Source organism: Carcharhinus amblyrhynchos, chromosome 30 (assembly GCF_965287045.1).
Source record: "Carcharhinus amblyrhynchos chromosome 30, sCarAmb.v2.hapA, whole genome shotgun sequence".
In the NCBI taxonomy this organism is placed as follows: Eukaryota; Metazoa; Chordata; class Chondrichthyes; order Carcharhiniformes; family Carcharhinidae; genus Carcharhinus; species Carcharhinus amblyrhynchos.
In genome coordinates this window covers 7,222,745-7,237,058 of record NC_137353.1, presented here as the reverse complement: position 1 = coordinate 7,237,058, position 14,314 = coordinate 7,222,745, and the positions used below count along the sequence as shown (strand labels likewise).

The 14,314-nt window shown below is 42.7% G+C and overlaps 1 protein-coding gene across 2 annotated transcripts in view; it reads left to right on the top strand.

Moving 5' to 3' along the window:
* Nucleotides 1-14,314, top strand: part of spsb1 (splA/ryanodine receptor domain and SOCS box containing 1) — an 82,353-nt gene that overhangs the window by 47,049 nt on the left and 20,990 nt on the right. For both annotated transcript variants that reach the window (XM_080215103.1, XM_080215104.1), the window contains exons 2-3: nucleotides 4,508-4,569; nucleotides 9,572-10,408. In XM_080215103.1, coding sequence (XP_080071229.1) covers nucleotides 9,715-10,408 — 694 coding nt within the window. In that variant the 5' untranslated portion in view covers nucleotides 4,508-4,569; nucleotides 9,572-9,714. The remainder of the gene's footprint in view (nucleotides 1-4,507; nucleotides 4,570-9,571; nucleotides 10,409-14,314) is intronic.

Genomic DNA, 14,314 nt, shown 5'->3' with positions numbered 1-14,314 from the left:
ACTGCAACAAAAAAGTCTTCAGTTGCTGCCTTGGAGGATTCTATCACGCTAGCTATGTGAAGATGATGTTGGTCTTGGAAGTAATGTTCAGTATTTGAATTGACCCAGAATGTTTAATTGAAGCACATGACCTTTTTAAAAGGCGAAGAAAGAGGAAATGGCATAAACTATACACCAGCTGGTGGTATAAAATTGGCAGTCATACCTCCCTTGTAGCACTCTTGCCTCCAATCAGAGGTTGTGGGCAGAGCAAATGTCAAAGCCGGCACTCTTAGAAAAACAGCCAGCATAATCAAGGACCTGTGCACCCTGAAAATTCTCTCTTCTAAAAGTCTGAGGTCATGTACCAATTGACTCAAAAGCAGCTTCTTCCCTTCTGCCATCAGACTTTTTAGTGGACCTACCTTGTACCAAGTTGATCGTCCTCTACACCTGAGCTATGCCTATAACACTACATTCTCTCTGGTGTACTAATATTTTTACATATGAAGTGCACCTTTACTTAGCAAGCTATTATTGTGTACATTATGTGCAAATTAGCTGCACTTTTTTCCAACATCAAAACAGTGCCTGCATATTAGAACTTCTTTGACTGTGCAGGAAAGGTGCTATGTTTAACGTATACATTTCTGGCTAGAAGAATGTTTTGAGTTCCCAGAGGTCAGTGTTAGGACTCTTGCTTTTCCTGATATAAATGATGTAGACCTTTTTGTGTAGGGGACAGTTTGCAAATTGTACGAAACTTGGAAATATTGTAAACTCAGTTCACAAGTGAGATGATGCATTTGGTAGGAAAAATGTGATGGGAGAGTCAAAGTTCTTGAGTGGGTGCAGGAGTAGGGGGACCTGGTGTGTTTGTGTAGATTATTGAAGGTGACAGGACAGATGGAGAGAGCAGTTGTTTTGCTCTGTGGAGGGAGCAGCTCCTCCAGCCAATTCCTGATGAAGGTTTTCCAGAGTCTTCACCACAGCTTGAGTCTGAAACCTGACTGGAAAATTGCAGCTTTCAATTATCATCTAATCATTGATCTTGGAAAATTCATGGAGTCGGGAGCAATTGGAACACTGCATTGGCTTACAAGAAACTGTTCCTGCTTGGAAAAGCTAGAGTCTATCTCTCTATATCCTGAATGTGGTAGGTGGCAGGATGACAGTGGTTAGCATTGCTGCTGCGCAGCACCAGGGACCTAGGTTTGATTCCTGGCTTGGGTTGTTATCTGCGCATTCTCCCCATGTCTGTGTGGGTTTCCTCCCACAGTCCAAAGATGTGCTAGTTAGGTGCATTGGCTGTGGTAAATTCTCCCTCAATGTACCTGAACAGGTGCTGGAATGTGTCAACTAGGGGATATTCAGTAACTTCACTGCAATGTTAATAAGCCTACTTGTGACACTCAAACTTCACTAATTGATTTGTGCTCAGGAATTGATTGCAGAATAACTAAAACTGGTTTCAGCACCAAAGAAACTATGCAATTGGATGAATATTTGCATCATAAGACTTTGCATAACTAACCTATCTCTTCAATACAACTATAACAAGAGCACCTTTTTAACAAAGGAACTGAAAAAATATCTTAACCAGAAAACATGCAGTTTGAGCTCCTGTTCCCAGTGGTCCAATGGCAAAACCACTAGACCACTCCTGGTGCTCTTAATAGCTTAATCTGGTTTGGTGGTGGTTCTGTATTGAATTGGTCATAACCTGGTATTGAGACTTACTTGAATTGGTCAGTCAGGTACCTTGGCATCCCAAGTGTTTACACTACAATAGGTGACTGAATCTTGCAGCACACATGAATGAATATTCTTTCCCATCTTGTGTGTTGATTTTTGATATTAAGCACCCTAGTTATACACTCCTCAAGCTTGGTCCATTATACACTAAATATGGGAAGAAATTTAATTCTGGCCAGCGAGAGCTGTACTACATTGTGAAGACGACATGGAGACTGCAGAGAAACACGTTAAGTAAGTGGACAAAAGGGGTATGTGCTGTTCTTCACTTCTGAAAATATTCTGCCTTTCTGTTCTTACAACAATGAGAATTGCATATGTTGGTGTTCAGAGTGTCTTCTGTGCTCCTACAAGAAGCTGCACTGGCATGCGTGCACAACATGCAATTAGGAAGGCAAATGATATGTTGCCATATGGCACTTTCTAAGGGGATTAGAGTACATTAAGGAATTTCTTGCTATGATGGCTTTGGTAAGACCACTGCTGGAATACTGTGTGCAACTTTGGTTTCCATATCTTAAGGAAGATGCACTTGCATTGGAGGCAGCACAGTGAAGGTTCACTAAATTTGGTCCCTGACATGAGGGATTATCTGGAAGAAGCAGAGTAAAATATTTGTGAAATGAGATGATTTCAGTGAAGCAAAAGGTCTTGACTGGATTAGGGAGTCTAAAGCACAAAGGCAGCTAAGGAGCTGATCATTTTGAAGTTAAGGAATTTCCCCTCAAACCCAGAAGTGTTGTGACTCTGGAATTTCTATCCCAGGGCATTGTGGGTGCCCTATCATTGACCATGAATTAAGACTGGTACAGATTTTTGAAGAATTGAGCTGTATGGAGAACAGGTGATATGTTGAAACCCAGACCATCCATGGTCACATTGAATAGCAGAGTAAACTGCATGGTCTTCTACTCCAATCTTTGCACTGCATATTCGAGCTCTAATTCTGTGCAAAGTAAATTTCTTGTGTACCTGATGCTTTACTGAATTTAATCATTTCCTGAGTTTCAGCACCATTTAGAACCCTGTTCTACTCTCTAGAAATTTACTGCTCAGGATTTAAAAACTTAATCACTCTTGTGCATCATAGAGACCAGTTAATGCATCTTGCCTATATCTACTGTCTGAGACCCCTATCTATTTGGTATTCCTCCTATTCCAAGTACACATTCTTTGTATTTTTTCGAATTATTTTTTGATCACTGGTCCTGGTTATACACTTTCTTTCCCTGTGTTAAAACATGCATACATTTTTAAATCTTTGGTCTTTGTTCTGAGACACAGTGCTTGTGTAATTGCTGTGGTTGAAGTGGGTTTGGTTAAATTTTAATAATTTAGATATTTAATTGAAAACTAAATTTATGGGGAGTGTCTTTAGGCTGGAACTCTTGGGTATTTACATCTCTTCAATTCTAGCCTTGAACAATACAGCGCCTCAAACCTGCTCTGCTGTTCAGGATTTCCCCCCCATATTTCTCTTGCTCGAGTGATCAAATACCTATCTGTTTCAACCTCAAATAAGAGTATCAATATTCACAACCTACTTGAAGAAATTTAGTTGGTCCCTTTTTAATCCTGAGTCACTGCCACCAATGTTCTAGATTTCCCCCAGCTTGGGTCATTCTATGTGGAGTCTGCGTGGGTTTCCTCAGGGTGCTCCAGTTTCTTCCCACAGCCCAAAGATGTGTGGGTTATGTGGATTGGCCATGCTGGATTCTCCCTCAGTGTACCTGAATGGGTGCTGGAGTGTGACGACTAGGGGATTTTGACAGTAACTTCATTGCAATGTTGATGTAAACCTACTTATGACACTAATCTTTCTTGGACTGAAGAGACCAAAATGTACAAGACCACAGCAATGCTGCGTGCCAATCATATCAAGGCTTCCTTTATTCTGTACTCTCGTCCCCTTGCAATAAGGAACTACATGCTCTTTGCCTTTCCAATTTGCTTACTGGACATGACATGATGTGCCAAATATTATTGAAGTGAATTGTTAAAACATTCAAAGTTTTTAAAAAGTATCCATTAACACTCTTCTGTAGTAATAGCGTGTGTGTGTTATATATTCGCGCTTGCCCTTGCCCACCCCTACACAATATACATCAATGCTTTTGATCCATTAAAGCTAGTCTAGCAGTAAATGTCAAGTCAATTTTGAGGTATTTTCAAAAATGTTTCCTACTGGATAGAAGTGACTGATTTCATTAGGTTTCTGACCATTGTTTAGGTGTGGTCATGTTGGTGATTTTAGTTTCATCTGCATCTTGTGTCTCTGACTCTCTTGTTTTGGTTGGCCTGGAGAGTCTTGTCTACATGGTTCTTGGTACCTTCAGGACTGGGTGTGTCTGATTAGTTTTGGAGTTAATATAACCTGGTATATGTGCACATAATCATGCTGCTTTTAAAAGCTGGTGGATGCTTCCTTACAAAGGGTATTTTTGTTGCTGTTGCAGACAGGCTGAGCCAGCCTCCTTCCAGCCATGTCTGTAATTGTGTCTTTTGACGGTAATTATCTTTATGGTTTGAAATTGCTGTGTAAATTTGAAAAATTAATGTTGGATAGTTGCCTAAAACTGGGTGTATTTGCCAAAAAAATTTAAATTTTTTTTGAAATGAGGGTAAAACTCAACTTCAATTGTGTACATGAATGAATTTTTATTGCAGCTTGGGTGTACAAAGCTGGTGGCACTTGTATATTCCAGGCGGCTACTACTGAGACTGATCATCCCTTAATTCAGTTACATACCTTGTTTTGTTTTTTCTCTTGCAGACGTTATCATAGAATGTTTCAATCCCGCGGAGCTTAACGTACAGTGGTAAAAGCAATGTGAGGTATGTAACCCTACTGCATTTTGAAACTGCTAGACGTGTATAATTTCATTGAGGGCAGACAATCTGCTTACAGTTGGACGTAGATAAATTTTATCTGTAATTCTATACTGCTGTCCCAAGTGTGGATTGTTCAAGGTGACCAACTCTTGCTGAGAAGAAGGGGCACTTTGGCATGGGGGTTCAAATTGAGTATTTAGTGGGGGGGGGGGGGGGGGGCAGAATGTTGCCAGCTGTGCAAGCAGGTAAACCAGGATGCAATGCATACTGCACAGGCAGAAGGTTGGTGTTACAGGACAAACTATATGTCCCAGCAACACGCAACCTAGAACATAAGACGATGGCCTCAAATGCAGGACCGCCTTGTAAAATGAGGAATGGTTGGTCACTCGGATTGTCCCATTGTTCACTTTTAATAATGAGTTAATCTGAAAGGCCAACATTTGGCGTGAAAGCGAAATACTGCACCAGCTGTAAATAATATAGACCAAATACCCAGCAAGTCCAGTGGTGGGCAGAGTTGAGGTTTAACCTTAAACATGAACCGTTCCCCCCTCTAGAACATAGAACGTAGTCTTCGGCCCACAAGTTGCACCGATCACATCTATACCTACCAAGCCATAGAACTATCTAACTTCCAATGCCATTAGATCCCATATACTCATCCAGAAGTCTTTTAAAAGACCCCAGCAAGTTTGCCTCTACCAGCACCGGCAGCCGATTCCACTTGCTCACCACCCTCTGAGTGAAAAACTTTCCCCTAACGTCTCCTCTGTACTTGCTTCCCAGCACCTTTTTAAACCTGTGTCCTCTCGTAGTGGCCATTTCAGTCCTGGGAAATAGCCTCTGAGAATCCACCCTATCTATTCCCCTCAACATTTTATAAACCTCTCAGGTCGCCTCTCAACCTCTGTCTCTCCAGGGAGAAGAGCCCTAGCTCCCTCAACCTATCTTAAGGCTTGCCTCCCAATCCAGGCAACATCCTTGTAAATCTCCTCTGCACCCTCTCAATAGCTTCCACATCCTTCCTGTAGTGAGGTGACCAGAACTGCGCACAGTACTCCAAGTGGGGTCTGACAAGGGTCCTATAAAGTTGCAGCATTACCTCCCGACTCCTAAACTCAATCCCTCGATTTAATGAAGGCCGGTACACCATACGCCTTCTTGACCACATCCTCCACCTGTGAGACTGATTTTAAGAGTCCTAGGGACCTGGACCCCAAGATCCTTCTGCTCCTAAACCCAGCTAAGACTCCTACCCTTTGGTCCTGCCAAAATGGACCACTACACATTTATCCACATTGAAGTCCATCTGCCACTTCTCCGCCCAGTCTTGCATCCTATCTGTCACACTGCTCCCTGATTTTTTTTTCCTAAACATCACATAGTAATTTGTGTGTTGAACTCCATCCTTTTGAGGATTTTTTTGTATAAAACGAAATTTCAACATTAATCATGAGGTGATTGGACTGGATTGGCAACCTTTTGCAGGAAATTGCAACAGACAACTGCCGGCTCATTACCCTTGTGTGTAGCAATTGGGCTTTATACCACCAAGAAGGACAAGGGCAGCAGAAACAGCAGCACCTAGAAGTTCCTGCTCCATTGCCATTTCTTCACCTGTGGCTGGGTCAAATCCTGGAACTTCCCTCTCCTCTAGCAGCACTACAGGTGTACCTACACCCACGTGGATTTCAGCGGTTTTCAAGGTAGCCCACCACCACCGCCTGGGCAATTTTGGGGATTAGCAAAAATGCTGATCCCATGAATGACTGGATAAATCAAAAAAGAACAGCCATGTATAGTGGCTTTGAACTGTGTTCCAGATCTAAAATTGGAAGTAGGGAGATGGGGGTGGAAATCCTCATAGCTTGACCTTGAGGGAAGATTGAACTTGAGTGGTAGCATCACAATAATGTTTTCCGTATGACATGGTATAGTAGCTTTTATGACAAATATTGAATGGCTCAAGCTAAAAGCTTAAAAATGGCAGCCCATATGGCCCTTGGCTCAAATGTAGCAGAATTAAGTTCTACAAATCTGACGCCCTAATTTGGGCAAATGAAATCAGCAATATTCAGACCAACCAGTGTGTACTATCTACAAGATGCACTGCAGCAATTCTCCAAAAATCCTTAGACAGCACCTTCTAAACCCACAACCGCTTCCATCGAGAAGGACAGGGCAGCAGATGCATGGGAACACCACCTACAGGTTCCCCTCCAAGCCATTCACTCTGCTGACTTGGGAATATATCAGCTGTTCCTTAGCAGTTGCTGGGTCAGAAGTCCTGGAAGTCCCTTCCTAATAGCTTTTGTGGGTCAGTCCACAGAACGTGGACTGCAGAGAGGCTGCTCACACCACTTTTCAAGGGCACCTAGGGATGGGCACTAACTGCTGGCCAGCCAGTGATGCCCACGTCCCAGAAATGAATTAAAAACCCAAATCTGGGAGTATTTGAGACCAAGAACTTTGGTTGCATCATGACTGGATTTAAAGTGATGGTGCAACCAATATCCAATGTTTGGGAAACTGGTCAAATAAAAGTGAAATAGTTGAGCAAGAAATCAAATGATCTCTATTTCCTAGCTCCATGACTAATGTTGACTTGGCTGTAGCCAAGAGGGCTGAAGTTGATGAAACCGTCAAAATTCTCATTTGCATTAGTATTGTTTGAGCGTTCTGGGATTAATATTGGGTTCCCAGGCAGTTTTCTTCAAACCTATTCAGTGACGAATGGCTGATTTTTGAATGTGGCAGCAGTACTGATTTTCCACTCTACCCCATCAGGTAGATGTGGTTACACATCCCACACTGGAGGATTTTCACAGTAGTTTCATTGCAGTGTTAATGTAAACCTACTTGTGACAAAACTCGCTGCAGATTCTGGGGCTCTGCAATTTAAAACCTCAGCAGGTTCCCATCAGCTCAGCAAGTGGATCTAGAGTTGGGCTTCAACAATTTAAGTTTGTAATGAGCTTGAATTAAAATGGTACTGTAATTTAGCGCAAAAACAACATTTTGTCTACTGTCACCTACCTGTGTAAATGTGATCAAACCTTCCTTTCAATTTTTCCCAAACCTCAATTCTACCATGGGTCCAGTAATAGCAACCCAATTGTCAATATTTTTTCTAATTCCTGCAGATTTCAGATTAAATTTTATTAACTCCACAACCCACACCTAAAGTCTCTTTCTTTTTAAGGCAGGAGCCTAGGTCTTAAATCCAACAGTGTCCAGCCTCCCCACTGCCATCCCTGTACTACTACATTCCTGCCTGTTGCTTTGTTCCCAGCCACCTGGAGGTTGTAATAACCCACAGCAAAGGTCTGGTGCAGGAGGCAGCAGACGCATTCACCTTCCATTGCCATAGGACCAAAGGCTTTGTCTGAAGAGGTCCATTATAAGAGTTGTAGGTGTTTTACTGGTCAGTCGCAGGAGGGGTAGGGGCAGGAGGGGTAGAGAAATGAGCAAAAAGCCACACGTGCTCACCTATTGGGTTTTGATAAGTGGGTCTGTGACCACAAGGTCAGTGAATTCATTAATCACACTCCACTTTGAGATATTTTTATAACATTAAAGTGCTTCACAGAAACATTGTAAAACCTTCTTTGAGTGCCCAAAGGGGATGCACTCATTTGTAAAACTGCAACACATAATTGGTGGACTAGAATTATTATTCTTGAAAACCCATTTTATATGTAAATCAGAATGATTGCTGCTGACAGTGACTTATGAAACTGGGAAGGGAGCCACAGCCTGACCTCAAATCTTGATTTTGTACATGGATTGAGTTGAGCAAGCTCAGTGCTGTAATTTTTTACCTGCTACAAGTGTGTGTGAGAGATTACTGACTGGGGGTATATTGCTGGCTTGCTAAAGGATTGTCCCCATTGTGAAGTAATTTATGTCCAGCTGTCTGCCTCCACCTCCCCAGAAATGGCTGTTCTATTGTATTTAAAGTTTTATTTTATGAAAGGCAGGCTTGAATTTACACTGCAGTGAAGTTACTGTGAAATTCCTCTAGTCACTACATTCCAGCATCTGTTTGCATCAGTGCACCTAACCACATCTTTCAGAATATGGGAGGGAACTCATGCAGACACACAGAACGTGCAAACTCCACACACAAGTGGCCCAAGCTGGGAATCAAACCCAGGTCCCTGGTGTTGAGGCAGCAGTGCTAACCACTATGCCACCCACTAGGAGTGGACTGTGACTATCCCACAGACGTAGTGCTGATTAGATCAGAAATGTCCATCAGAACTGGGGGATTTGATCTCTCCAATGAAAGGCCACTGCTGAAACTGCATTTCAGAGAGTTAGTTTGAAATCAGATTGGAGAGCTGTAATAGGCAGGAATTTCTGGGAGGTTGCACTGTTTTTTTTTAGTTTGATTGCAAGTCAGCAAACACAACACACACTCAATCGAGCATTTCAACCACAGATTACATCTAATGTAAATAGTTTACACTGTGCTAATTTAACTAACTCAACAGGCAGACGTGGTTCCTATCTACCCTATCAAACTCCCTCCTAATAAGGACCTATTGGGTCACCCCACCATTCCTCTCTTCCAAAGAAAAGATTGGTTATAACTTCTCTTGTTTCCTGTTGGGAGGACTTTTTTATGTTGGGCATTCATAGCACTGTAGAATGCCAAGTGCAGAAGGAGGCCACTCAGCTCATCACATCTGCACCAACTCATCAGCATTATCCCTGTAATCCCACATATTTACCCTGCTTATTTCACCACACACACATATATACATTGGGGCATGAAGAGACAACTTAGCATGGTCAATCCACCTAATTTCCACATCTTTGAGTGTGGGTGGAAACCCCTGTAGACTCCGCACAGTGACCTGAGGCCAGAATCAAACCCAGGTCCCTGGCACTGAGGTAGCAGTGCTAACCACTGCACCACCAGGTTGTAATGTGGTTTGAGACTGAATGGAAGACTTTTATTCAACCAGTTTTTAATAATTTTGCTTCTGTATTTTAGGAAGTCTGGCTAAGTGTCCATCTTCACCTGGTGTTTGTCCTAACTCGAACATATTTGAGCAAGTGAATTGGAAGACTGAGCAGGGCTGGGGGGCGGGGGGAGATTGGGTTGCTTTTGTTTACTATTGTCCTGGAAATTGAACTATGGGCCAGAGAGTTACTGTTGGTCTGAAGACAGTGGATGTGAGGGATCCTTCTTACAGGCCTCTACGTCATGAACAGCAAGGACTTGACTATTGCAAGCCTGCCCGACTGGACATGTTGCTGGACATGCCACCGGCCACTTGCGAGGTCCAGCTATTGCACTCGTGGAACAACGATGATCGGTCGCTGAATGTGTTTGTGAAAGAAGACGACAAGTTGATATTTCATCGACACCCAGTGGCGCAGAGTACTGATGGTATCAGAGGCAAAGTTGGATATACCAGAGGACTACATGTGTGGGAAATCACCTGGGCAATGAGGCAACGGGGAACACATGCAGTGGTTGGTGTAGCCACAATAGATGCTCCTTTGCACTCTGTGGGTTATACAGCACTTGTTGGCAGTAATTGTGAATCCTGGGGCTGGGACCTTGGACGTAACAAACTTTATTTTGATGGTAAAAATCAACCAAGCCAGACTTATCCAGCTTTCCTGGAACCCCATGAAACCTTTATAGTACCAGATGTGTTCCTGGTGGTTTTGGACATGGATGAAGGAACTCTAAGCTACATTGTGGATGGACATTACCTGGGAGTTGCGTACAGAGGACTTAAAGGGAAAAAACTTTATCCTGTTGTAAGTGCTGTTTGGGGTCACTGTGAGATCAGGATGCGCTACATTAACGGACTGGACCGTAAGTAATCTCCAGCTATTTACATTTTGCATATTTTTATCCAAAAATTAATTTTAACACTTGAACATTCTCTTTTTAGCTTTTTTGTTCAGGTAAGTTTGAGCAGTTTTTTTGACATTTATTGGACTCTTGTGGATTGTTGAATTCTGACTGGTTATTTTTTAAATCAAGATCCTCAAATCATCAAAATTAATATTATAAATGATTTTAAATTTTGGGGTCAGTAAAACTTGTATTCAATCATGCTCATTCTAAAGTAGAATGTTGGCAAGACTAAAATAATGACCAATGTTTTGAGTGAAGTGACCAGCATTACTGTCCTTTTTTATTCTTTGTTTAAAATGTAATGTTACAGGTTTATATTAACGCTGCAGTGAAGTTGCTGTGAAAATCTCCCTAGTTGCCACACTGGCACCTGTTTGGGTACACAGAATTTAGCATGGCCAATGCACCCCAACCAGCTTGTCTTACGGACTGTGGGAGGAAACCAGAGCACCCGGTGAAAACCCATACAGACAGGAGAAGGTGCAGACTCCACAGAGACGCTGACCCAAGCTGGGAATTGAACCTGGGTCCCTGGCGCTGTGCTGCAGCAGCAGTGCTAACCACTGTACCGTCCTTTTTTTGGTGGAAAGGAGCTAATTTTCGTGACCATGCCACTAATGCACAATAGCCTGTTTTCTCCCCACCCCACCCTTCGAACATTTTCTAAAGCTGTGGTTTGTGGACGTTAATTTAATTTGAAAACAAAATCCTGCCCTCCACTGTTAAGAGTTTTCATCGTACAGTTTTTTAAAATTTTCTGGAGTTGCTGAAAGCCGTGTGTGGTGGTGAACTCCTTTTCATAACACACCATTTGAAACATATCTAACGTTCTGGGAGATGCTGTGTTTTATCAGTGAAACTTGCAGAAATCCTTCTCATGTTGTAGGGTTACGTGCTGGCACAGTGGTTAGCACTACTGCGTCACAATGCCAGCTACCTGGATTTGATCCCTAGCTTGGGTCACTGTCCGAATGGAGTTTGCACATTCTCCCTGTGTCTGTGTGGGTTTCCTCCCACAGTCCTAAAGATGTGCTGGTTTGGTGCATTGGCCATGCTAAATTCTCCCCCAGTGTACCCAAACAGATGCCAGAGTGGCGACTAGGGGATTTTCACGTAACTTCATTGCACTGTTAATGTAAGACAATTTGTGACTAATAAATAAACCTTTAATTCTTTGCCCTGCTGTTGATGTGTTCTAGAATCATTGCACAGCAGCAGATTTTCAATCGCTCACAAAACATGACCATTCTTCCTTTTGGTGCTTGAATGAACAAAAGGCAGAATACTGTAAACTGTGGAAATCCGAATTTTAAAAACAAAATTCCTGGAACACTCATGGGGCACTTGCAGAGGGCTGGTGTTTTTAAATGTGCGTCTTTAATCAAAACTGGAATAATGCTAGCGAAACAACATGAGGAATGGAGCCAAGAGGCAGGAAGTGGGTTGATCAGATGCATGGAGGTATCAGAGTTGAATCCGATCTCCTTGTTATACTGCTGCTTGAGGTCAATGAATAGCTGCTGAGAAAGACAATATGATTTGGGTTCCTGCCATTGTAGCCCCAGAGATATCAAACCTGTAACTTTCTGCTCTTTACAAAATCAGATGACGGGTAGGAATTCGATCTCTTGCTGAGATCACCCATCACCCTAGTGCTTGTTGACCTGCATTGGGGCCTGGTCTGAATTCCTCCTCAACTTTAAAATCCTTTGTGTTCAAATCCTCCCCTGCCATGACACAAATCTGGGTGCACAATGGTAAGCACTGCTGTCTCAGTGCTAGGGATCTAGGTACCATTCCTGGCTTGGGGTCACTGTGCAGAGTTTACACGTTCTCCCCATGTCTGCAAGGATTTTCTCTGATTTCCTCCCACAGTCCAAAGATGTATCGGTTAGGTGGATTGGTCATGCTAAATTGCCCTTTTAGGCCCCCTGACACTAGCCAGGGTAACTGTATGGGGATAGGGCCTGGGTGGGATTGTGGTTGGTGCAGACACGATGGGCCGAATGGCCTCCTCCTACACTATGATCCTGATTCTGTGACGCTAATCCTGCATTATCTCTCCAAACCTGACTGTAAAACTTCCCCAGGTCATCTTACTCCACTAGGTCTGGTCCCTCTCTGCCATTGCAGGGGGGTCTTGCCAGGAGGTGCCTCTGCCCTAAACCATGGGATCCCCTTGTCAAATCTCTACTTGCTCCTCCTTTTAAATTGCTCTCTTTAAAATCTGTCTCTGAATTGATCTTTTGGTGATCTGTACTGATATCTCCATATTTTATTTGAAACACCTGATGCTTTTGCAGTGTTATAAAACTCTCAAATTGCCATCGTCCAGACAGATAACATTGGGTAGAGCTTAACTCTTGTACTCTGTGCTGGTGTGGATGAAAGCAATGCTTTGTGCTGAAAGTACATCCCCCAAGTTACTGAACAGCCATAAAAGCAGCTGTTTTTAAACCTTTCTCTGACTCTTTTCGGAACAACTTGAGTGCAAGGTTCAGGATTTCGGTTAATGGTTCACCTTCTGCCTGGTACTTTTTGAGGTAATTACTAACATTACCCTTTGCCTGTGCTGCTGTTTGTTGAAATCATTTTAAGTGCAGGAAAGTGCCCATTGAGATCCGACACTTCACTCTGCGGGCAGGGAGGGGGTGTGTGGTCAACCTTTTAGCACTCCTGTGTAATTTTCAAGCACTGTAAATGCAGGTAGGCTGAAATATTTATTGCTATTTTGGCCTTGTATTAAAGAAGCAGCCATCGTTTTAAAAGCAAAATACTGCAGATAAAATTGCAATTCTGAAAATACTCAGTGATGCCTGCAAAAAGGAGATTGTGATGTTCATGGGTGGGGGAACCCCCAGCTCCACTGTCTCCCAGCGGCAGGACTGGCTTGCCATTGACCGCCTGGCAGGAGCTTCCTGCCCCGCCATTCAACCTTCCCCATGTATGAAGTCTTCCTGGCTTAAACTGAGTGTACAATACCCTTTGGCTAGGGTCAAGCTCAAGGTGGAGTGCACTGCCTCCTCTTGTCAGCTTGGTTCCTGTTTGTCTCTCTTGTGGGGACCTTGAATTGTACTTTGAATTTTTTTAGTTTCTGGTGCAAGCAAGAAATGGATTTGAGTTTGCCTGGTCCATTCTGAGCATTGGCTTTAAGGATGGTGTAATAAATGCATAACTGTGCACTTCATCATACTTTTCTAAAAAAAAAAGTAAAATAAAAGGTAAATATTTAATGTGGAACCTCCTAAAATGCCCTTTTCTTACAAACCCAAAGTCTTTCAGAAAGCCATGCACACAGCTGCTTTTTGTCTTTCCCCAAAATTATTTTGTACAGTGAACTGTCCCATGTAAGTGGCAACTCAAACACATCCCCTTTTTGTTTTTGCCCAAGGGATAGTGAGGGCTATCGAAAGACACTTTTTAAAACCAGAGAAACCTAACATTTTTAAAGTCCAGTAGCTGTGGGTTTACAAGACAGTAAGAAAGTCAGAGGCATTGATCAAACCACCCCAGACATGGGTGGAAATGGCAAACCACTGGCCGCAATGCTGGAGATAAATGTCTGTAAATTACTCAATGTTATTTCAGATGTTTCAGAGCGGTGATGGGAAGAGGAAAGAACCGTGGAATGTGATACTAGGCTTCCCAAATCCTCTGTCTTGAGTTATTTAACCATTTATGGTTAATCCCCCACCCAAATGAACAAAATTATTGAATTAGCATTTTACTTTTTCTGCTGACCTTTTAACTTTAGAGTCACAAGTAGGCTTGTGTTAACACTGCAATGAAGTTACTGTGAAAATCTCCTAGTCACCACATTCCGGCACCCACTCAGGTACACTGAGGGAGAATTTAGCATAG